The 24,387-nt window shown below is 47.9% G+C and overlaps 6 protein-coding genes across 6 annotated transcripts; 5 read left to right on the top strand and 1 right to left on the bottom strand.

The window, feature by feature from the left end:
• Window positions 1-58: 58 nt before the first annotated feature.
• MYCGRDRAFT_72994 (tyrosine--tRNA ligase) lies at window positions 59-1,393 on the top strand (the record flags this gene model as incomplete). The annotated part of the gene is made up of 2 exons (XM_003851835.1): window positions 59-133; window positions 185-1,393. 2 exons carry the CDS (start codon window positions 59-61, stop codon window positions 1,391-1,393), a joined length of 1,284 nt encoding a protein of 427 aa, XP_003851883.1.
• MYCGRDRAFT_86449 (uncharacterized protein) lies at window positions 1,390-1,587 on the top strand (the record flags this gene model as incomplete). The annotated part of the gene is made up of 1 exon (XM_003851836.1): window positions 1,390-1,587. One exon carries the CDS (start codon window positions 1,390-1,392, stop codon window positions 1,585-1,587), a length of 198 nt encoding a protein of 65 aa, XP_003851884.1.
• Window positions 1,588-2,115: 528 nt separating this feature from the next.
• MYCGRDRAFT_44182 (uncharacterized protein) lies at window positions 2,116-5,496 on the top strand (the record flags this gene model as incomplete). The annotated part of the gene is made up of 4 exons (XM_003851837.1): window positions 2,116-3,382; window positions 3,503-3,819; window positions 3,904-4,422; window positions 4,483-5,496. The coding sequence occupies 4 exons, from the start codon at window positions 2,116-2,118 to the stop codon at window positions 5,494-5,496; spliced, it is 3,117 nt and encodes a 1,038-aa protein (XP_003851885.1).
• A 1,301-nt stretch (window positions 5,497-6,797) lies between these two features.
• Window positions 6,798-7,130, top strand: MYCGRDRAFT_43592 (uncharacterized protein; the record flags this gene model as incomplete). The annotated part of the gene is made up of 1 exon (XM_003851838.1): window positions 6,798-7,130. One exon carries the CDS (start codon window positions 6,798-6,800, stop codon window positions 7,128-7,130), a length of 333 nt encoding a protein of 110 aa, XP_003851886.1.
• Window positions 7,131-7,196: 66 nt separating this feature from the next.
• On the bottom strand, window positions 7,197-8,144 carry MYCGRDRAFT_44086 (uncharacterized protein; the record flags this gene model as incomplete). Its single annotated transcript, XM_003851390.1, has 1 exon — window positions 7,197-8,144. The coding sequence occupies one exon, from the start codon at window positions 8,142-8,144 to the stop codon at window positions 7,197-7,199; it is 948 nt and encodes a 315-aa protein (XP_003851438.1).
• A 14,327-nt stretch (window positions 8,145-22,471) lies between these two features.
• Window positions 22,472-24,298, top strand: MYCGRDRAFT_109805 (uncharacterized protein; the record flags this gene model as incomplete). The annotated part of the gene is made up of 2 exons (XM_003851839.1): window positions 22,472-23,322; window positions 23,383-24,298. The coding sequence occupies 2 exons, from the start codon at window positions 22,472-22,474 to the stop codon at window positions 24,296-24,298; spliced, it is 1,767 nt and encodes a 588-aa protein (XP_003851887.1).
• Between the last annotated feature and the right edge of the window lie 89 nt (window positions 24,299-24,387).

Here is a 24,387-nt window from a genome sequence, read left to right as displayed (position 1 = left end):
GAAACATCCTTTTGAACATCAATTCGACAAATCCAACATATCGTCACATCCGCTGAACATGGCGGAAGATACTGCAGCGCCTCAGGCGCAGACTGCTGCCGACAAGCTCAACTTGATCAAGAGCAATCTCCAAGTATGCAAGAAACACAATGCCTGAAAGGACTATGCTAACATATGACTCAAGGAAGTGCTGAACCCCGAAATCATTGAAGAAGTACTGAACAAGGGCGAAAGACCGCTGAAGATCTACTGGGGCACGGCGACAACAGGCAAGCCTCACTGTGGATACTTTGTGCCTATGTTGAAGATTGCCGAATTTTTGGCTGCCGGATGTGAAGTCAAAATTCTCCTCGCTGATGTCCACGGCTTCCTCGACAACCTCAAGGCGCCAATCGAGCTTGTGGAAGAGAGAGCAAAGTACTACCGTCACTGCATCACTGCAGCATTGAAGGCCGTCAATGTCGACACTTCAAGATTGGTGTTCGTGCTGGGATCCACCTACCAAACAACTGGAGACAGCGGAGCGAGATACTTCATGGATCTACTGCGACTCAGCACTTCAGTCTCCGGCCACGATGCAACCAAGGCTGGGTCCGAAGTGGTCAAGCAAGTCGAAGCCCCGCCTCTTTCATCTCAAATCTACCCACTCATGCAGGCATTGGACGAGGAGTACCTCGGTGTCGATGCTCAGTTCGGCGGTGTTGACCAGCGGAAAATCTTCACACTCGCAGTCGAGGCTCTTCCTCGTATTGGAATGAAGAAGCGAGCTCATTTGATGAACCCCCTCATCCCAGGTCTCCAAGAAGGAGGCAAGATGAGCAGTTCAGATCCAAATTCGAAAATTGACCTCATCGACCCGCCCGAGGTGGTCACGAAGAAGCTGAAGAGCGCGTTCTGTCCGCCTAAACAGGTTACAGGAAATGGTGTGCTAAGTTTCGTGGAATTCGTACTGCTTCCGGCCTCCGCATTGAAGAACAACGGCACTCCCAAGTTCGTTGTCCAACGCCGCGATGCTGAGCCATTGGAATATGCCGACATCAAGAAGATGCAAGAGGATTACGAAGCAGACATTCTCCAGCCCCAGGCGCTGAAGCCTGCTGTAACAAAGGCGCTCCTCGAGATCTTGGAGCCGATTAGGAAGACATTCGATGAGAGCAAAGAGTGGCAGGAGGTTGAACAGAAGGCGTACCCACCACCGCCGGCCCCAGAGAAGAAGAAGAAGAAGGAGAAGAATCTTGGTTCACGTTTCCCTGGCGCAAAGTCTGCTGCTGAGGGTATTGAGGCGAAACCGGATGGACACCTCGAGGGTCCAGATGCACAAGAGGCGAGTGTGGGAAAGAGCACGGAGGAGGCAATGAAGAAACTTAGCGTTGCGGAGGGCGACAAGGCATGAATGCGGACTGCTTTGAGAACTGCTTAACGCAGCAAACCACCGCGAAGAAAAAGTATCGTGATCGAGGAATGATGTGGTCGCACGGCCCAGGCTCTTCGTGTGTGTCTGCACTCTGTACATCCCTCACGCGTGTACATGTCAGAAGACAACGCAGCTTGGACGACTCAAGAGATGTCGAGCAAAGCATGTTCTAGACAATGAATGCGAAAATCAAGCTTATCAAGTTGCGATACTGTTGACTGCGACAAGGTCAATGTCATTGTTGAATGTCAAAAAATAGATGCACTTTTCGTTTGTGTCGTCGATGCAGCGCCACAGATCGTGTCGAAAAGGATGATCTGCGGTTCCTCAGCCACCGCTCAGCCACACATGGAATTCCTTGGTTCGGGTTGTTCGGATTCTCGACAACACATGCGAGGAGGATTCGATCCAAGAAACATGACCATTACAACCATCATGCTTCCTCTTCGCGATGCTCTTCATTTCTATTTCGCTTGCAGCGCCGCTGGATAAGAGATCGCAGTGAGCCAGGTTCGGGCTCAGTCGTTCTGTGAAGCCATGGCCAGCGCGCCGGCATCGTCCACGCGTGGAGACGCCACGAAGACAAGGGAGGGCCGGTTCATGCGGAAGGTAAGGCTTCTTCTCCATGGCGGAACGCGTCGTCTCTCTTCATTCCCAGGACCTCTTCGTACGCATGTCTTCTTGCTAATGGCCTTTTGCAGATGCGTCGCGCAAGCTTCATATCACCCATCACTGGCGAAGTTTCGAAGAGACAGTTCACTCTGCGAGACGCAAGCAGTCGCTTCACCAACGAGCGTTCGCCCCTGTTAGGAGAACAGAGCGCAGATCGTATCAGTGCGAATGCCCAGAAATTTACAACGGCCGCGATATGGAATGCTTGCAGCAGTCGAGCGCTCAGCTTCTGGGACTTTGCGCGCTCTCCCACCGGCCAAGGCATCTTCAAATGTTCGATCGCGTACCTCATCGGGAGTATGGCCACTCTGGTCCCTGCCATATCCCAATGGTTCGGCAGTAGTCAAGACAGCAAGCATATGGTGGCGACCGTGACCGTGTACTTCCATGCTGCACGAACAGCTGGCAGCATGCACGAGGCGTCGGTTCTTGCGCTCATTGCCTTTTGCTATGCCAGCTTCATCTCCTTCAGCAGCATGGGTGTCTCGATCCTCTTCGCGCAGTATGACCTTCTCATGGTCGGTCATGCTATCGTCCTGGTCGTGTTCGTGGCAGGAGGCTTTGGTCTCATGGCTTGGGTCAAACTGCGGCTGGCTAATCCTCTTGTCAACGTTGCAACCTCGCTTGCATCTCTTGGAACTATCACTGTCTTGATCCGCGAGGGATCAGTACAAGCTGGCGCATTCTCTACTCAAAGAGTGACTCAGGTGCTCGGAATGATAATTTTGGGCATGGTCATCGCATCGCTCGTCAATATTATCATCCTTCCCTCGCTGGCGCGGAAGAAGCTGTCTACTGAGATCGAGAAGAATACAGATTTGCTGGGCGAGGTATTGATCAGCATCACCAGGGCATTCCTGCACGGACGAGAGTCTGAGCTGGAGGACGAGTCGTTCAAGTCTTTGAACAAAGAGCACCAGTCATCCCTCAGCGCTGTTAAGAAGATTCTTAGTGAGGCCAAACGCGAGCGCTACATACTGGGCGATGAAAGGATATACGCCGTGGAAGCCAGGCTCGTATCATGTCTGGAGACACTCTCGCAGGATCTTGGTGGTCTGAGCAGCGCAGCAAGAGCCCAGTTTACGTTCATCAACCAGCCACACGATGCCGCCGCACCGACCTCAACCACAGTAGACAGAGGCTCGCCTGTCGCTTCGCCCATTCAAACTCCAAATCACGAGCCCTCACAGTACTTCACCAGCTTGGACATTATCTCAGAGTCGCCAGAATTGCCTTTCATCGCGACAAATGGACGGAGCGATACAGCCGATCAGACTAAGCACAAGAGACACAACAGTGCTCCACGACTGGATCACCATGGATCTATAACATCGCCGTCAGGCACGACGACACCTTATTCCACGTACAGCCAGACTGAGCCGGGAACGCCTGACATGCGAGACACCTTCGGTGGAGCACTGCTCGCCAAAAGCCCGGGAGATATGTTCGTCGCCTTTATCAGCCAGCTTGGACCGCCCACGAAGTCACTAGTGTACACCTTGAAACAGTTGCTTGACGAGCTGCCATTCCAGGCCGGAACGCCCGATCGCAATCCTTGGGCTGCACGCCACGTACACGTCGCCGTGACGAAACAGTTCCACTCGAGCCTCCGGCAGGCAGTGGAGCTATACCGGCAGTCTCGAAAGGATGCCCTTAGCTCTCTTTACCAGAATCGAGCCATCAATGCTGCACTGAACGCTAAGCGAAGCACTAGATCTTTCCAATCTCATAGAGTCTTGAGCGGTCCAGAATCGCCGGCCGAAGGGCGACGCCAATTGGACCGATCCAAGACGCTCTTCGATCGACGGCCGGATGAGGTATTGGCCGATATCGAGGAAGTTTCCGCATGTTGCGGTCATTTCTCGTTCTCGTTACTTGACTTTGCTGAAGACGTATTCACATACCTGGACATACTCGATGATCTGAAGCTTGAGATGGATGCTCAAGTCAAATCTTGGAGGTGGCTGATCTTTTGGAAGCCAAGTGCAAAACCTCGAGCGCCAGGCATCAGCAGACGTAATACTCATCCGGAGTCCTACCCGGAGCCGAACACCTTATACGACGTTCCAGCTGCGATCAAGAAAGTGGATGACTTCGCCGATCCGGAGAAGGCTTTGGCTAGCAGACCTTGGTACTACAGCATCTACAAAGCCAGCACAATCCTCCGTCGAGACGATGTGCGCTTCGCGATCAAAGTTGGATTCGGAGCTGCGTTGTACGCTCTGCCAGCTTTCCTTCCAGAGACAAGGCCTCTGTTCCTCCACTGGCGAGGCGAATGGGGTTTAGTCTCATATATGGTCGTATGCTGCATGACCGTAGGAGCGTCCAACACGACCGTAAGTGGTATTAATGACAAAACGCAGACATTGCCTGTCACAGCGCTAACACGATGCAAGGGATTCAATCGCATGATCGGCACTGTGATCGGTGCGGGATGCGCGGTGCTGGCATGGCTCATCTCAAACCACGATGGTGTGGCCAATCCCTACCTTCTAGGTTTCTTCGGATGGCTCATGTCCGTGGGCTGCTTCTACATCATTATTGCGAAAGGAGATGGCCCCATGGGACGTTTTATAGTCCTGACGTACAACCTTGGTGCGCTCTACTCCTACAGCTTGTCAATCCACGACGACGACAATGACGATGATGAAGGCGGCATTGATCCGGCCATCTGGTCAATCGTACTCCATCGAGTTGTCTCAGTGCTGGTGGGCACAATATGGGCCATCATCATCTGCCGATGGGTAGCGCCGATCTCAGCACGACGGAAGCTACGAGAAGGAATGTGCATCCTTTGGCTCCGAATGGGCTTAATCTGGAAGAGAGATCCACTCGCAATGTTTCTTCTCGGAGAGCCAAGGAATGTCTACATGGATATCCGTGAAGAGGCGGAGCTCCACTCGTTTCTTGCGAGCTTACGCGGCCTGCTCAAGGCTGCATCGTCAGAGTTCGAGTTCTCCGGACCATTTCCTGAGAAAATTGTTAGCCGCATGCTGGAGCGTGCTGGCCACATGCTGGATGCCTTCCATGCGATGAATGTCGTGATATCGAAAAACCTGCAATACACCCCCGGAGAAGCGACATTGCTTCGATACACGCGGCCGGAACGATTCGCCCTGTCCGCTCGCATCAGCCATCTCTTCACGGTGCTGGCCAGCAGTATTACGCTGGAGTACCCATTGAACGACGTGCTCCCGAACATAGACGACAGACGAGATCGATTGCTTGCAAAGATATCGCAGTATCGAGGCACCGAAGAGGGCAAAGAATTGACCACCGAGCAGGACTATGAGGTATTTTATGCATTTGTTCTTGTCACGGGCCAGCTGGCGCAAGATATCACAGCCGTGGGGGCCGAGTGCGAGACTTTGTACGGCACGCTCAACGAAGAGAATTTGAAGTTGGACTAGCTGGCCATGATGGAAGGGTGCAATATCGTTGATATGATAAGACGGCGTCCTTCCCGTCTCGACCTGCCATCACATGCGGAAGCTTTCGCCATATTTGAGCGAGTCCCACGGTCGGGAGAGCGGCTCGACGAATTGCGATCAATCTTGGTCATGTACCCCGGCACAGAGACAGAACAATGTACTAAATGCAACTTGTCAGCGCGCCACGCGAGACTGGCTTTTCGACATCTTAATGATGCCCGATAAAGGTTCAAGATCGGCGTTGTGGCGATCAGTCGAAAGCGATCTTCACATTTCGCGCCACCGAACTTAACCTTCGCATAATTAGGGGGTCACTTCATTCTAGAAAATGCGAATGCCATGTTGCAGGCATGTGGCCTTGATTGGAAGTTGATGGATTTATGCACCTGGGCATGTTTACATACGACAGACGTGAGGTTACCGACGGACTTTCCTAGCAGACAATCGAACCCGTGACAGGTATTCTGACGACACTACTCTCCTCGACAATTGCTGATGTCGTCTGCAGGTGCTATGCGTTTCGATCCCATGTCGCGCAGACAAAGCCGCTGAGTCCTGATTTGTTGCGAATCGTTGCACTCGTGAGATCTCGTTTGATGAGATGCAACGCTCCCGACGTACACGATATCTCTCTCGGTCAGAACACGCTTCTGCGGTGGTCTGTCTTACAAGATGATCGTATCACAGCCAAGATAATCTATCAGAACTATGGTATGCTTGTCGATGAGTATTTTGAAACATCTATGCCTGTCTGTCAACATGTCAAAGACGTAGAAGCTGGTCTAGAAGGCGCTGAAACGTCGCAGAACCCTTGATGTACCGTATGCGAGTCATGGATTTGCAGCAGCACGACAGGCCATTCTCCTTCACCGCGTTTCGAGTCTTTGGTGCGACTAACATTTCTGCTTTATGTCTGACCTGTTCGCACACATTCTGTCCCTGAGCAAACAACATCAACGATTCCTGCCAGGAGCATGACTTAATAGCCCATACCGACCGACCGAGATGAGCTCGCATTTTGGAATCATCTTGCTTGCGGGAGCCGGTGCTCGTTCACGTCGGATACAAAGCGTCGACGACCGGACAGACGACCTGTCAACCAGTCAGTTCGAGCGGCGGGCAAAAAGCAGGAATCCATCCCAGAATGATGGAGACCAGAGCGAGATCGCGAAGAGAGCAAAGTCTGGTCTTGGTAAGAACTCCCACAGCACTCATCGAGCGATCATCAAACTAACGCAACGCTTCCATCAGACTTCCAATCCAAAGGAAAAGACGAATCAATGCTCCACATAGCTGCTCGGCACAACCGACACGATGCCGTGCTAAGAGAGATCAAGAACGGCGCAGATGTTAGCGTTCAGAATCGAGACTTGCAGACGCCGCTGCATGTGGCATGTCGACACGGCCATCTGAAGATCGCGAGGACTCTGATCGAGAACGGCGCTCAGATCGAGGTTGAGAATGACCACGGAGAGAGTCCGCTGCAAATAGCGAAGAGCAGAGGATACGTTGAAATCGTTCGGCTGTTGGTTTTGGAGGGTACTCTGGCTGGTCGTGCTAGGCATGGAAATCCTGGCAATGGGCTCAAGCCGCTTTGCGCTGGACGCAAATAGTGAGCTACGACTTGACGAATGAGCTAGAATACAATAATGTAATGTAATGTGATCCAAATACTCGATCTACACGACACGATTATCCACTTGTTCTCCGTTCAACACTGCCAAAATCTGCTCTACTGCCAACTTTCCACTAGCAGCTTGATTCTCTTCCGTCGATCCCCCGACGTGAGGTGTGATGATGCAATTGTCGACGGCCAGAAGCTGGTTGTATGCTTTGACTGTAGGCGGATCAGTCACTGGAGCATCCAAGGCAGCGCCGAAGATCTGTTTGGCCTCGAGTGCGTCCAGCAACGCCTCCTCATCGACAATGCCGCCCCGTGCGCAATTGACGAGAATTGCATGCCTCCTCATCAGCCCCAATTCGCGCTTGCCGATCAGACCGCGGCTGACATCCGTCAATGGGACATGCAAGGTCAGGACGTCCGACGCGCGGAGCAGCTCGTCCAGATCAACCACTCGACGGTAATGAATATCTTCCCACGCTCCGTTAGGCACGAAGGGGTCATATGCGACGATGCTGCCCTCCATGGCCCCAATCCACTTCTTCGCCACAGCTCGGCCGATGTTGCCCATTCCGACGATGCCAACGACCTTGCGATGGAGAGACTGGCCCAGCAGACTGGAACGCACAAGCTTCCTCCCGCGAAGCAGCATCCGGTCCATCTCGACAACCCGACGACTGACACACAAGGCCAGTGTCATGGTAAGTTCTGCCACAGCCTCGCTGTTGATAGCTGCGGTATTGCAAACCGCTACGCCATGGTTTTTGGCGGCCTTCAGGTCGATGTTGTCAACCCCACTGCCGAGCTTGACGATGACCTTGAGCTTTCTAGCCAGTGCAAGATCGTTCTCCGTGATGCGAGTCTCCGAGCGGATCAGAAGTCCATCTGCCTCTTGGTGCCATGAAGCATCTCCTCCAGGTAGCACAACATCCACGTCTGACTCGTTGAGCAGCTTGATGGCCTCTGGGTGGTAGGCGTTCAAGACGAAGACTTTTGGTCTCGACATGTCTGTTGAAAGGCGCTTGGAGCTCGAAGAAGTCCTATCGTCAGCAGCTGTGTTATAGGATCTTGTGAGCGGGGAAGTGGTCAGACATCTGGGATCATGCATTGAACAGCTCCTTAATAGCTGGTCTGTGTGATGTGATCTGACCAGGCTCCTCGACCCGAATGACTATCCGCATGAGATCGCTTGAAGTGGCCCGTATGATCCTGATCGAACAGCTTCGTCACAAGATACAGCCGCGCTCATGCATAATGTGGGCTCGTTGGCCTTGCCGCGAGCCACCAAACATGGTCAGGCTGTGGTCAATTTTGTGGTATCGCGTCGTGATTCCTGTCATTCTGATCGATCTACGAGCTCTGCCGATGTTTCGGGTACGCTGGCGCGAATCCGCGCATGCGAACGGGCGCCACGATATACGTTGTAGTGACAATGGAATGTCAGATTCTAGTCTCAGGCGCTCAGACCACCTCGCTTAACGGGCCTATTAGCTGCAAGCAGCTGGCCCTACTGTAGGTAGTCTGAGGGTCTAGACGCGCTTTTTTCGTAATAGAGCGCAGTATTAGTATGTAAACACTACTAACATACAGTATAGCATTAATAACGGCTAGTAGCGACGATAGCGATACTAGGTATAATATTTAAATTTCGGATACTATAACTTTATACAACTAGACCTGCTAAACAACCTCCTACTATCTATTTGTCTATACCTCCTTAGTAGCGACCTCTAATAGAGCTCGCGTACCTCGCATCTTAATAACGCGTTTATATAGCAGGACGCGAGCTCTATTAGAGGTCGCAGTTAGCGACTAATGCTAATAAAACTATATCTACTAGAACCGCATGCGCTCCCTCTACAAAGTTACAGTCCCCGATTCTCTAATAGCTCCCCTAAAGGCCCGCTATAGACAACTAAAGGTTACTAATCCCTGATCTTGCGCTAGCAATATCTCGAGCAGCTTTAGTACTAGCAGCACTAGACAAGATAAGAACAGTATAGGGACGTCGGTCGTCGAGGAAAATCGATTATAAGAGTAGTCTTCTAGTACAGATATTAAGTGTATAGCTGCCCTACTCGACTAGTTCGATAGGTGCCTAGGCAACGACGATAGTAGTAACAGCGGGCTTTCGGACGTACCTAGTTACTTCGACAATATAAGAGGGCTTTAGGGTAGTCTACAAGCATCCGTTAAGGCGTCCGAGGAAGATTTGTCTATATAGAAGGTCCTAGGTAGAGGGGATATAAGGATCTATTTCGCTAGGCGACGCGAATAGGTAGCTAAGATAACCGCCGCTCTGTTACGTACGCTAGTAGAGGTTAATAACGCAGGCATAGAGAAGGTTGTGCTTTAGGCGCTATATAATATATAGCGGCAAAACACTAACCTAGAAGCTATGCGTTCTACCTAGCTCGGTCTAGTAGGCGCTAACAGCAAGCTATCCCTCGAGATACCTAAAGACATAGTTAGTAGTCTGTTTGTGCTGTCGCGCTAGCGGGCGTTTCTTTAGGTACGCAATGCAATTAACTAGGCGATCGACGAGCCTATCCCCGTCGATAGCGGGCTACCTATAACTACTACTTAGCAAATGCATTTAGTTTAGCAGGCAGTACGACTCCTCCTTCCCTACTACGCTCGCCCGCTATAGGTCCGGGCACTCTACTAGCTGCTATTTAATAACCGAGATCTTATCTAGATCGCTGCTACGTCCGTAGGTAAGAGCCTTGTCTTCTAGGTATAGCCTATTATCCGCAACAAGATGTCGATCCTAATCTTGCCCTTAAACTAGATTAGCAGGGAACAGTTTAAAAGGATCGAAGGCATAGGAGGCAAGCTAGTTATACTAATATATAATACGAAGGCTAGTGCTACAGCGGACGACTAGAAACTCCTGTATTCTAGTAGGTATACCTACTTAATATTATCTCTAGAGATAGCTATGCAGTCCTAGTTCCGGAAGCTTATAATAAGGACCGATATGCGGAAAAGGCTAGGAATACTCGTCTACGATAAGTTTTATCTCGTCTACTAGTAGGGCATTAAGGGAGGAGGATTCTAGAAATAGTATACCTAGCTAAAGAACCTCCGGATTATACTTTACAAGCGGGTAAAGTTTTACGGCTACTCTACGACGCTTAACGCGTCTACTCTGCTTAAATGTTAGGAGGCGGCCGGGTTCGACCCGGACACTTAGCTTATTCGTAATCCGATCGATTAGCCGGAGATATTAATATAGTGTTATGCTATTCCGGACAGGATACTAACGAACTAGCGGGCGCTTTAGTATCTACTCGCAGACCTAGTCGGCCCGGATAGCGTTACCAGACCTTAAAGCGTAGAGAAGATAGTCGTCTTTATTAACAGCCGTGCCGGTATCTATACTGCTGCTACTAGTCTCCGGGCCTATATCTAAGTAAGGTATCCTAGTTAGCTAAGTTCGGACAAAGTATACTAGCTTATAAGGACTTACTACGGCAGGACTGTAAGGAGGACTTAGGCAAATGTTATCTAAGAGTTCTAGAAGCCCGACTCCCGTATCCGCATCCTTCTAGCTACTAAGGCGCTTAGCCTAGGGGTTAACTTACCTAATATTAAACGCATTGTACAGTACCGACTAGCTATAAACAGTACTATGCGTACTATTATCTAGCGTGCTAGCCGCGCAGTCCGAGATAGTCGAAAATAGGGAGCTAGTTCGTTTACGTTCCTATATAATCCGTAGATACTCGGTAATTAGGTTATATAAAGGCCGCCGGACTCTTAGGTCCCTACGAGATAGCAGAGCTAAGCAGACGACGATACCGCAACGCCTACGAGCTCTAACGCTAATATAGATTGCCTGTTAGACGCTAGTTTAGATATCGATAAACCTCTTTAGGTTAGCTAGTTAAAGAAAAAGAAGGGTAAACTAACGAATTAGCAGAAGCGCGACAAGATAGATAGATATGTCTAGAAGTTTGTTAACGCTTATCCGCCAAGTAGTACGTCCTTTCTACTATCTTATCGCCGCGTTACAGCACTTAAGTTGTTTTCCGAGGTACCTAGGCCGGTAGCAGGACGTATCTATTACGATATCTGCTCGCCGGCATCCGCTCTGCCTTCGGATTATATACTCGAATAGGCAACTAATCTAGGTACTCGTATAGCGGCAAGTATTACCTAGCTATACCTTAAGTCGATCCGCGATAGTCTAATTAAATAGGAGTCCGGAGCCGCTCGGTTATACTATAGCAATACTGTCTTTCCGGGAGTTCCTAGGTCTCTACTACCTTCGTATATAGTTAACTACCTCGCTAAAGTATATAGTATAGAGGACGCGCTACCCGATTTTAGCTATAGCCGGATCTAGGGACTTTATATAGGTATCGACTTCGTAGTCTCTTCTAAGTTATGTAACATGCTAGTACTGCAGTTGTCGACCCTACGCAAGGTCGCGGAGTCTATTAAAGCCTAGCGGCTATAGGAGCTTGCGACTAAGTACGAGGGTCGGGAGAGGGAGCGCTAGGAGGAGCGCTAGCGCTAGCGGCTCCGACGAGAAGAGGCCTCTTCTAGTTAAGAACAGGATTATTTCGCAGCCTCTTAGGAAGTAAGGTCTGCTAGTGCTCCGGACCCTTGTATTGTCGCCTTTACTGCTAGTAGTGCTTGTTCGGTCCTTGCTCGTATACCCTCCCCGGTATCGCCTACCTCCTTAGTTATTACTAGTTCTAAGCGCCGCCGAGGGAAGGCGAAAGCTCCTCTTCTGCCTACTCCCGGCCTGTCTGCTAGCACCTAGCCTCTACCTCCTATAGCAGTTCCTAGCCCTACGGCGGTAGGCTCTCGGAAGGGCAAGAGCGCGGCTTCTAGTCCTGTTATTGCCCGAGCCTCGCTAGTGCGCAGATTCGGCATAGAATTAGATCCTAATCGTCGAGGTTCTTATGCGCCTACTCCTATTTCTCTAGCATCCTCCGAAGCAGCCTAGTCGCCTATAACTACGGAAACATCTTAAGGTAGGAAGCAGGTTGTAAACGGGGTTTATTAGCGGTATCGACTCGGGTAGATTAATAATTATATAGATAAGCTAAATAGAGAGAAGAGGTAGTCGGCGCTAGGTAGTTTGTTTTGCCAAGAATGCTAAGTTATAAGTGTATTTTTAGCTACTAGGCTCTTAGTTAACATTAGTTAACACTATCGTCGACCTTATCTTAAGCTAAGTTAATATTAATATCTTATAATATAGATTAATAACAGTTAGCTTCTAGTTCTCGCTATATGCGTAGTCCTCGTCTACCTGCCCCCTAGTCGCTATCTAATTCGCCTAAGGGCTCGCCGCTACCTACGACTAAAGCTAGCTAGCAGACGAAACCTAAGCCGACTAGGAGGAAGAGAGGGAATAACTAGTATAGCGACTCGAAGTCCGCTCGCGAGAAAGTAGACTTTATACTATAGACTATTCGCGGGCAGCACCTGTCGTTCGAGGACTTCCTAACGCTTTATATAACGACTAAGAAAGAATAGAACACACCTAACTAGGGCAAGCGGGCAGCTACTAGGGCAGCAAAGTTAGTACGGATTCTGCAGGAGGATAAAGTAGTAGAGTGCATCGCACTATATATGTCTAATAGTAAGTAGCTAAGTACTGCGAGTCTAGCAAAAGAGCTCGAGGATCTAAAGGGACGGAAGGTAAGCAATATTAGTACATATAGGTTCTGTTGCTAAGTCTATATAGGAATTCGGGTCTTAGGACAGAAAACTGCCTGTAGAAGAACTAGATTATAGAGACGCGGTAGTAGCTATAGGTTAGTACGTCCTATCTATTTAGGCTCTCGTAAAGGAGCTCTTAGGCTTGCCGGCAACTTAGGATCTCTCTAAGTTAATGCTCCGCCGTATTAGTCTTATTTCTAGTATACTTCTGCGTATAAGACATCCTCGATCCGGGAACTAGTTCGCTATATAGTTAGGAGTATACCTGTAGAGTTAAGGTATTAAACGTCGCGTTCTTGCGGTCCTAGCTAGACTAGGTATATACGGATACCTAAAGAGTATATACTATTATAACCGGATACTCTATAACCTAGCTGCCGGTCGTATTAAGGCATTCGGCCGGTCTAACCTTACCTATAGTATATTCGACAACCTAGACTACTTTGCCCGCGTCGGCTAGTATAGCTTCGGCAGGCAGGACGTCCTAAAATATATTACTACCGCAAAATAGTTTAAGAGCATCGAGGTACTACGCTTAGGCCTAAAGAAAGAACTATTCCGAGAGGATAGGCCGCTTTAGCTATAAGACATCCTAGATAGCCCAGGCAACTAGCATAACGCTTAGCAAAAGGCAATCTTACTCTACTTAATCGCAAGCGCTATAGTAAGGGTATATCTAGCCGACGTTATACAGGCATTTAGTGTCGAATCTAACGATTCTGTTTTAAAAAAGAAACTAAAGAAAAAGAAGAATATTAGCTAGGACCCTAGTATTAGTAGAGATACCGCTACTAGTAGCAAAGCTAACCCTAATAGTATCGACTAGACTAAAGTAAAGGGCTTCCCTTAATTCCCGGCTTTTAATCGTATAGTAAAGCAGAAAACTATTAGTACTACTATAAATCTAATCTACGAATAAGAGGGCACGACCGAAGGCACTTATAACGTTATAGAGAATATACTAGAGGAGTAACTTAAGCTTAGGGAATTATACGAACAGGCTGTTAAAGGACAGAACGCGGACTAGATCTGCTGCCCTAGTAATTTCGACTACTACGAACGCCCTCCTACTACTTAGACCTAGCCCTCTACTAGGCAGACCTAAGTGCCCGCTCCTCTAAATTAGTCGCCTATAGCTAATAACTATTATCCTAGCATATAAATTTAGCCCCCCTCCTCGCAATATTAGCCGCCTACCTCGCAAAGCTGCCCTCTTAGCTTATAATATTAGCTGCCTACCTCGCAAAGCTGCCCTCCTAGCTTATAATACTAGCCGCCTACCTCGTAAAGCTGCCCTCCTAGCTCGCAATATTAGCCGCCTACCTCGTAGAGTTAGCCTCCTAGCTTATAGTACTAGCCGCCTACCTTACAGAGTTAGCCTCCTAGCTTATAATACTAGCCGCCTACCTTATAGAACCGCCTCCCTACGCTACGGAATCCGCCTTCTACTAGTCGAGACTAGCCCCCTAGTACTCGCAATCGACTACCTATAGACGGAGAACGTGCTAAGGACGACGTTCTGCGTATTCGACAGCTAGTTAAGGACTTTATAGGTAGTACGTATAACCCCTCTAGGTATATTCTACTAATATACGGCGATTAGCTCTCTATAAGCAATATGCGGACGTAGCTAAAGGAGTCCTGGGAGAATAAGGACGATTTTAACCGCATGCAATAGGTACTGCTATTACCTAGGCTCTTCTACCTTAAGATATATCTAATACAGGCAATCGAGAACAATTTTAACGGCAGAGAGGGCTGCCGGGCTAAATCGTTACTCCTAGTACACTAGGAGATAATAGAGCGGAAGATATGTCTATTATTTTACGCGCTGCATAGCTACCTAGAACGACTAATACTCGACAGCTTTAATGCAAGGGTGCTAGCATTCGTGTACGAAGAAATCGACCTAGTAGTTCCTAAGAGGTATGTTATATCTAACTACATCTAGGCGCTGTTAGCCGACAGCTTTATAGGTCTAGTCGGAAAGGTATACAAGAAGGTGTTCTCGCTATCTGCTCGTCGCCTAGAACCCGATGCTATTAAAGCTAACACCTAGAAGGCAAAGAATTCGTACTCCTCGAAGAAGTAGCAGGGGAAGAAGGCAAAGGCGACTAAAAAGGCAGCTACCCGGATCGATAGAAACGAAGAGCGGAGAAACTATATCCGATTCCTATATATCGTCGAGACGTATTATATACTTAGCCGGGCTATTAAATATACGGACATTAGCCTACTACGTCGAGTCGTTAACCGCTATATCCTAATCTTCTATATACGTAGCTACAAGAATTACGCTTTTATTATACTATAGATAAAATAGCTAACCGATTCTAAGGCGTTAGATCCGGTGCTACAAAGAGCGATGCTAGCGAACAGGTTCGTAAATATAGCGGGTGCCGAGGATAGTTAGTTCGAGATTAACCGGGCAAACGAGTTCCTTAATCGATACCTAAAGACTCTTATTAGTAGCCGCCGTAATAAGACATTCGACATCGAGAATTAACTAGAAGAGGCAACCCTCTTAGCAACGCATACTAGCTATCTGCAAGAGGTTATAGAGGCTAGCTTCGGGGAGTCTACAAATACAAAGCACACGTCCCTAAAATTAGTTAAAGAGGTACATGCCGTTGTAGCGGTATGCTAGGACGAGACGTTAAAGACTAAAGAAGTCGATCCGGATCCTAACGTAGTAGCCCAGTTTTACGCTATAGACCTGTATACTATAGGTGTTAAGAACCTAGTAACTCTAGTTAAGAATGTTAGCTGTCTAGAACGCTTTAATAAAAACGTAGTAGTTAAAGGACAACAAATTGTATAGGCCGACTAGCCCTTATTATCTGTTAGCATAGAGCTTCCGGACCTAAGGACAGACCCTTACTTGCAACGAGCGGCAGCGACCGACCTAACACCTGGACTTATTATGTTATCCTAGGATCCGATAGACAGATACGAATTAGAGCTTTTATAATAAGGCGAGGTAGAGTAATGTTAGTTACTTCGCTAGTCGCTATATGCTATACGGGAGTAAACCAGGCGTAGCAGGGCGCTATTATGCGCCTACTATCGTTAGCTAATTTACTGAAATTTATAGGCATTAATTGTGTTAACTACATAGGTGCCTCCTAGTATATCTACCGCCCTATCGATATTATTACTCGGAACTCTTCTATCTACTAACAACATCTCGACTCTACTTTATTATCTACTTCCTTATCTACTCTCTTGTCTACTTTATCTACTAATTAACTATCTCTTCTATTACCTACCTTCGCGAACGCACGCGAACCCGAATACTAGCTTACTATAAGCACTCCTACGAGCGGCAGAAACCTCTCGGGTCTCTAGCGACTAGCCGACTTTAGCGAAGCCCTACTAGGCACTAATTAAGACTAGTATAACGCGGCATACATCTAGATATAGGCGAACTAGTTCAGCTAGCTAAAAATACAGATATTAGAGCTCGAGGTAATAGCGTTTATCGTTAAGCTTTATAGCATCCTTATATAGGAGGATAGTGCTATACTAGATCTACTTAAGAGATTTATACCTAGGTTATACGCCTCTAGCAGACCGCACACCGAACTTATGCTTCTCCTCGACAGCCGAGCCGACTAGGCGAAGCTTATTCCCTAGGACAAGATCGCTGCGCGTATGCGCGGCCGCAACGATTTCTACCTATATATAAGCACTACTTCGCTTTCTGCGATCCTAGCTAGCTTTATAGTAGGTACCGAGCGCATAGGCGAGCTAGAGGAGAAGGATAGTTAACGCGGCTGCGACTAATACGGTCTATACGATAACTAGAAAGGCTTCGTTAAAGGCTACTATACATTCCCGGCGCCGGATAGTTTGTCTAAGCTCTAGTCGGGCGCGTATACTAACTACCTGCTAGACGGCAATAAGAAGGGATGTAGCATTAGCAGAAGGAAGTTATCGCGAGTTTACGACAGGCTAGCATCTAAAAATACGGCTAATACGTCGACTAGACGGCGCAACGATCCGCTATTAGCATTACTTAGACGCGTCCTAGCCGAAGTTAATATTGCAGACATCTTCGACGGAGATAGTATCCTAGATGCCGTTAGCTATCTTACTTCGAACAACTCTATCCTACAAGAAGACTACATAGTAGGTACACTTAATATTCTATTCGTCTTTAGCTAGTACGATACTACGGAGGCTTACGTTAGTTAAATAGAAAGCATAGCGGCTAAGACTATAGAAGCATATCGGACTGCTATTAGGAATGCCGCTATAGCTCGAGACTAAACTAAGATAGCCGCGGCCGAGGAGAGACAGGTGTCCTTATCCGGATCTAAAGACTCTATACTAGTGTTTAGCATACCGAAGGCTAAGGTCCGAGAGCGTAAGTAGTATAGGAGCACGAGATTAGAGCAACCGACTTAAGGCAGGAGGGTTCCTATCGACGAGGACTGTTCTAGGCGCCGCTCGGATCGAAAGAATTTGCCCGGCAGCTTCGGAGAAATAGACGTTAAAAATAAGGACAATCTAGTCGTCCCTTCGGCCCGGAAATCTGGAAGGAAGAAACTAGCACTTACCGACCTATTTAGCAGCCCCGAGCCGGAGACTACGCTAGCAAAGAAGCAAGCTTTAATAATAAGCAATATCTTTAGCAGCTTGCTAAGCAGTCGTAATAAGAGTCGCATAGTAACCTAGCCTTCCTAGCCTTGCGCCTCGCAGCTGCCTAAGCGGAGGGTCTACAAGCCGCGACAAATTTTAGATAAGGAGATAGTCGACGCTAGAGGGGACCGAGACGTTACTATAGAGTCCGTGCCTACGGGCACTATAAGGCCTAGTAGGAGTAACAAAGTAGACAAGAGTAATCGCTACCGTAAGCGGTAGTTAGATAGCTATACTAAGACACTAGAGCTTGCTTAATTTATAGCGCCTGTACTGCTATTTTAGATTCGCGTTTTGCTTTATTACCTACGTAGCTGCTATGCTGCTGTCCTGTCGTTAGGATAGCCCTGCAGGACTAGCAACCGCTTTTTAGCATTTGTTTAGCGCATTGCGCCTTAGATTTTACGAACGGCAGTCGCTCTAACACGACATGCTAATTAGTAATAGACTATAAGCCTGTTATTAAAGGTCCGTTCGCACCTGTTATTAGGATAGCCCTATAGGTCGATAGCAAGTTGCTAAATACATTCTTCGAATTAAACCTTAGTATCCCTATTAGCTATTGCCTTACATTACTTAGGTATTGCGTAAACCTAGTAGTATTATAAATAGGAGCGCAGCTTCTTTATCCGTATTATACTTATTATCCGAGCTACTATAACGCCGGAGTCTAGGACTCGTATTATGCCTACGCTAAAGTAGGCGGGCCTAGTATATATATACGGACTAAGGAGTCTAATATAGCCTCGAGGCTCGTAAACATAAGAGGAGCTATAAGACGAGGTCTAAACTGTAGACCGGAATAAATCTTAGATCTAGCTATACTGCATACCTTATAATTCCTAGTACTACTAGAATAGCTAAAGTTACTGCTAAGTCCTTACTACCGGAGCGAGGCTAATAAGCTATATAACCGACTTTACGGCTAAGATCTTACTACTAAAGTAAGCCTAGTAAACTATGTAACCTAACCGCGACGATAAGTAATATCGTACTCCCTAAACACCTACGTGCAAGGCGCGATAGCAAACCTATTACGCGCTGTTATACGCGCAGGAGGGGCCGCGTAGTAAATTCACGAGCTAGCTAACGCACTAACTAGCCGACTCGAAAGCGGTAATTATGCTAGCTGTACAGAGGGCAACCTGCGTATATCTACAGCCCTACTAACCTCGTTTCTTAATCTTCTTTCTCTATCCTTTATTAACCTCCTTCCCCTTCTGCCTTCCTTATATTATCTACTATATTATCTATTACACTATCTATTACACTATCCGCTATACTATCCGCTATCGTCCGCTTACGTCGAGTAGGCTACTATTCGTAACTACGCTGCCTTATTAGAAGCAGCTATTATAAGCTTATAACTTCCTAACATTTACCGCGATTTACAATTTAAAGACTAACGAGACTATAGTACTACCAAAATGTCCGAGACTCTAGGAAAACGCGCGAAGATTATCCGCGACGGTCTCGAGCGCCTAGCGAGCTAGGGTAATACGCTATCTAGAACAGACTAGGAGGAGTATAAGGCCGTTATAAGGTAGCTATAGAAGTATTAGTTTAGCTATAAGCAAGTCGAGCATACGAAGGAGAGCATCGCGGAGTTTATTAGAAAGCTTTACTAAGCTCTATTATAGGAGGATAGAGCAGCGGTACAAAAATGTAGAGAGTTTATCCTGTCGACTTATACAAATAGTCGCCCTTATAGCGAACTAGAGTCTATCCTAGATTCTTTAGTAAGCTAGGCGAGGCTTATTAGCCCGTAGGAAATTAAGGACCGTCTACGTAGCGATATAAACGTTAACCTATAGGGAAGCGCTACGAAGCTTAGCGCTATCCTAGCTAGCTTTATAAAGGGTACAAATAAAATAGGCGAGCTAGACGATAAGGTAGGTTAACGTAGCTACAACTAATGCGGACTATCTTTAGACGCGAAAGGCCTGGTTAACGGCTGCTTTACGTTTCCCGCGCTAGATAGCAAATCTCTCCTCTTCGGCGGCGCTTGTACGAACTGCCTACTTAATAGCAGTTACTACTTATGTAGCATTAGCATAGTCCCGGTAAAGAAGCGCGTATCGCGTACGAGCAAAGGTAGTAAGCGAGAAGAAACTTAGCTATTATTATTGCTAAACAGAGTTACCTAGTAAGTGCGCATTAGCGAGATCTTCGACGATAGTACTAGTATCCTAGACTCCGTTACCTATCCTACCTTAGACGACTCTATCTAGGTAACTAACTATATAGTAGGTATACTAAGCGTTCCCTTTACCTTTAGCCGGAACGACGATACTGCTACATACGTTAGACAGATTAAGAGCGCATTAAAGGACGGAGTAGAGGAGTGTCGGTCGATACTACGTAATTAAGAGCTCCGGAACTTATCTAAGTCCGATACTAGAGATGCTTAGTCGATAGGATCGGGCATTTCGAGGCTAAGAATAAAGACTACAAGTCTAAAGAAGAAGACGCCTCGGAGGACAACTAGTAGGATAAAGGAGGAGCTAGAGGAACTAAGGAGGAAGCCTAAAGACTTCGCGCGCAATTAGCGCTATATTACCTGCTCGCAGAGCACTACCTAGCAGCCCTAAGCGGATAAGATAGAGGTAGACAATTAGCTAGTAAGCCGCCGACGTCGTCGCCGCTCTAAGAAGACTTCCTAACTCTCGCTAGAGTTTGTACAGGAGGACTTAGATAAGGATCTTAAGGGGATCTAGACGTCTAGCTATCCCCCCTTTAAGGACAGCAGGATAGTTAGTTTAAAGGTAGATAAGATACCTAGTAAGAAGAAGAAGGGTAGTATTTTCTTAGACATAAACTTAGGCTTGGGTTTTAGCCCGGATCCTAGCGTAGAACCGGAACCCCGGACTAGAGCGATAGGGATGTTCGACAGGTTCCGTAGCCGTAGCAGCTGCTTAGTTGCACTATTAAGTATAGTAAAGCCTTATACGGCAGAGGTACTAGCTCGTCGAGTATATAAGCCTCGGGATTAGGACACGCGTATAAAGGATCTCGGTAAGGACAACACGACTTAGGACCTTACTAACACGTCTACTAAGGCAGGAAAGTAGAAGCGCCGCGAGTCTAGCTAGGGCGGTCGCTACCGCGACTACTAAGAAACAGAGCGATAGGTGCGGATAATAAGAGGGCACTACGGAGTATGCGGATATTTTAACTTAGATTTCAGTACTTTTATTACATTTACTAGCATCGCGCTACGACTTTAGTAGAGCAGCATTAAACTTAGCCCGTTGTTAGGATAGCCCTACGGGTAGAGCGATTGCTAAGCGAGCATTAGATTTTACGCATCGCGACTCCTATATAAGATAGGAGTAGAGACGAGACATAACGCGGACGGCGGTAGACTACAAGTCCTAACATCGCTGTCTAATTCTACCTATCGACAAGATAGCCCTACAGGTTAAAAGCATGCTTACAGTTAAGTCCTTTTTAATACAACCCTAGTGCCTTTATAACCCGAACCGTCTTATTTACTAGTGCTCTAGCAAACGTAAGGCTCCCTTTTATTAAACATTGCTATATAATAATAGAGTTCGCTATAAGATTATAGAACACGCAAGGCGATTGCTATTCTTATAGCACTTTAGCATAACTATTTATTAGATAAAGGCCGGTAACGTAGATAAGTCGACAGCTACGTACGAATAGCAATTAGTAGCTAACAGAATTTACTAACGAGATGCTAACGTTACGCCGCGTAGCTAGGCAACCGAATAGCATACAAAACAACCCCGTAAGAGCCCCTAAGACTTCTCTCGAATACTAACATTAACAACTATTAAGCGAGACTAGTAAGCATGCCTTAGCTACCTAGGCAAACATCCGAACTATACTAATATTCGCTAGATACTATGTGCTTCTCCTTAGACGACTAGTTAGTCTATCGTAGTATTAACCGCTACCCGAAGTAAGGTCTACAAAAGTTGCGCGCCTTCTAGAACTACTTAGAAGAAGAGCGCTAGGCGTAGCGGTAGGACGAGCGTATAGTGCAAGAACAAGACTTCGAATCCGTATACGATCTTCTAGTACGGCGCCTATCCGACAACTACGATTAGTCGCGATATAGAGGCTTAGGATACTATGTAGGAAGCTCTAACTACTACTATATAGATAAGATATAAGAATTACGTTTAGGACAGCGCATAGAGGGGAGGCTAGGGATAAGGCTAGATAACGGACGTAATACTAGAGATGCTAGGCGGACGACCCGGAATCTATAGCCCGCTTAAGTTAACAACCTATTTATAACGCGGCTAGCGCCTCGTAGCACAGCGCCGTCGACTTATTACAACATAGGATAGCATCCCTATATCGAGACTGTAGCAACTTAGTCGAGTATACGTAGTCGCTCTAGCCGACAACTAAGAGCTTATTAACTACTATTAACGAAGTAGAACCTAGCGGATTAGTAGAGCAGGGCGGCAGCGATTAAGGCTAAGGAGAAACGCGCGCGGCAGCGTCTTGCTATAGCAGACAAATAACATAGTACTAGTAACGGATATAGGGGCGTAATAGACATAGGCATAGTAATTTTAAGCTTTTAGTATAAGAATCTAGCTGCGATACTAGTTAGAAACTAATACCCCTACTACGCACGACAGCGATAGAATTATAGCATAATTTTTATAGCAGTGTAATTAGATCGACATGCAGCTTTTTATACATACCTTAATTATGCGATAAAAGTAGTTTTGAATTTTCGATGTCGCGGCGCTATATAGCATTACCCAAAAACGCTGCTAGGCCCTTAGACCCTCTCAGGCGAGGCGCTCGAAGAGGTTAGTGCTCGCCAAGAGGGTCTGTGCTTCTGAGACTAGTCAGATTCTTGACACGATCCCTGCTGGTCGTTCGCGCTAGCCGAACACGGAAGCAGCGGAGTCGTTGCTGCCAAACCTCGGCTGTACCTCCAAACCACGGCCATTGATGTTCAGGACATGTATCAGTAACAGATCTTATCTTTCAACCAGCGATATATCCCTTGTCACAATGGCAAACGAAGACCAGGCCAAAACGGCCAATGAAAAGGCTACAGCGAGAGCTTCGCAGCTATCTGCACATCTGTCGTCCACGAACGACGAGAACGGAACTCCACCCAATGCCGGTCGACGTCGACGTCGGAAGGAGAAGGATGACGAGTTACCGGCTGACTATAGCGACATTCTGGGCCAATTGAAAACCCTTCGGAAGATGGCTGATACCCCAAACAATGAACGACGAGGATACATCCGACAGAAGCAATCCGGAAAACTATGGGTCCGCGAACGAGTATACAAACTACTCGATCAAGGATCGTTCAAGGAAATCGGAGGTCTAACTGGAAAGGTCAAATGGAAGCAGCTCGGCGGTGAGCGTGAGGAGCCCGAAGACTACACGCCTCACAACAACGTTCAGGGTTTTGGCAAGTTGAACGGGAGGCAAATCGTATTCACAGCGGACGACTTCAGTATTCGTGCCGGCCATCAAGATGGGCATCTTATGGCGAAGACACTGTACACCGAACAACTTGCGATCAGCATGAAGTTGCCAATGGTCAAGCTGACGGATGGATCTTCCGGTGGCGGCAGCATCACATCGATTGAGTCGAGCGGTTTCTCTTATGTCCCGCCGATGCAGGGCTTTGACATCGTAGCGAAGCAGCTGAACATGGGCATTCCCAACCTCGGAGCTGTCCTCGGGCCGGCAATCGGGCTGGGAGCAGCTCGTGTGGTGTCTTGCCATTTCTCAGTGATGGCCGGGGACATCGGCAGCTTGTTCAACGCCGGACCATCGGTCGTCGAGAAGGCAACATTTGAAGAAGGACTCAGCTTCACTGATCTCGGCGGACCGGCAATGCACTGGTGAGTCAGACCGCTCTCTTGACTATACTCATGTCGTGCATCTCATGCTCACTCCAATAGCACGAACGGAACCATCGACAACTTAGCAGCGGATGAGGAAGAGTGCTTTGAGCAAATCCGGACCGTACTGGGCTATCTGCCGAATTGCGGGACTAAAGTGCCTCCGGTCGTACAATGCGAAGATCCAGTAGATCGTGTCAGCACAGAACTCAGGACGGTGATTCCCAGGAAAAGAGAAAGAATGTACGATCCGCGAAAGGTCATCACCACAGTTGTCGACGCCGGAAGTTTCTTCGAAATTGGCCACCTGTGGGGTCGAACGGCCATCGTCGGGTTGGCGAGACTGGGCGGGAGACCTGTGGGCATCATCTCGAACAACGCAGAAATACTCACCGGCGCTATTGACGCAGCCGGCTCGCAGAAGTTGACGAGACACCTGAAGTTCTGCGACATCTTCAACCTTCCGATCTTGCAATTTGTCGATGTTCCAGGATACGCGGTGGGCACGGTGGCCGAGCGGACAGCAACAATGAGATGGGGAGTCGAGCTCACCAAGGCATACTACACGACCACAGTACCGATATTCAGCGTCATCATCCGGAAGTGCTTCGGTGTAGCGGGCGGTGTGATGGTTGACTGCAGAACTCCACGTACTCGGATCGCATGGCCCTCTGGCGAGTGGGGGAGTTTGCCGCTGGACGGCGGCATTGAAGTTGCGCATTCGCATGAGTTGCGCCAGATTGAAAAGGAGAAGGGCGTGGAGGCGAAGAACGAGAGGTACAAGGAACTGCAGACGATGTATCGGCGGTTGATGAATCCAGTGAGGACGGCGAATCACTTCAGCGTAGAGGACATCATCGACCCGGCAAAGACCAGAGGATTGGTCGCGGAGTGGCTGAGGATGGTGTACGATGCGGAATTGCCGGAAAGAGTCATGCACAGGATGTGTGGGAAGCTGCAGCCAGTCTATGCTTAGATGTTAGCTGTACCGTATGAAGCAGTATTTGCCATGAGAGAGAGAGCTCGACGAAATGCAGGGAAGACTCGGTCTTGTTCTGCGACTTT

This window comes from Zymoseptoria tritici, chromosome 6 (genome assembly GCF_000219625.1).
Source record: "Zymoseptoria tritici IPO323 chromosome 6, whole genome shotgun sequence".
NCBI classification, from domain to species: Eukaryota; Fungi; Ascomycota; class Dothideomycetes; order Mycosphaerellales; family Mycosphaerellaceae; genus Zymoseptoria; species Zymoseptoria tritici.
Note: the sequence above shows the minus strand (reverse complement) of the source record. Positions and strands in the feature narration are given on the sequence as shown.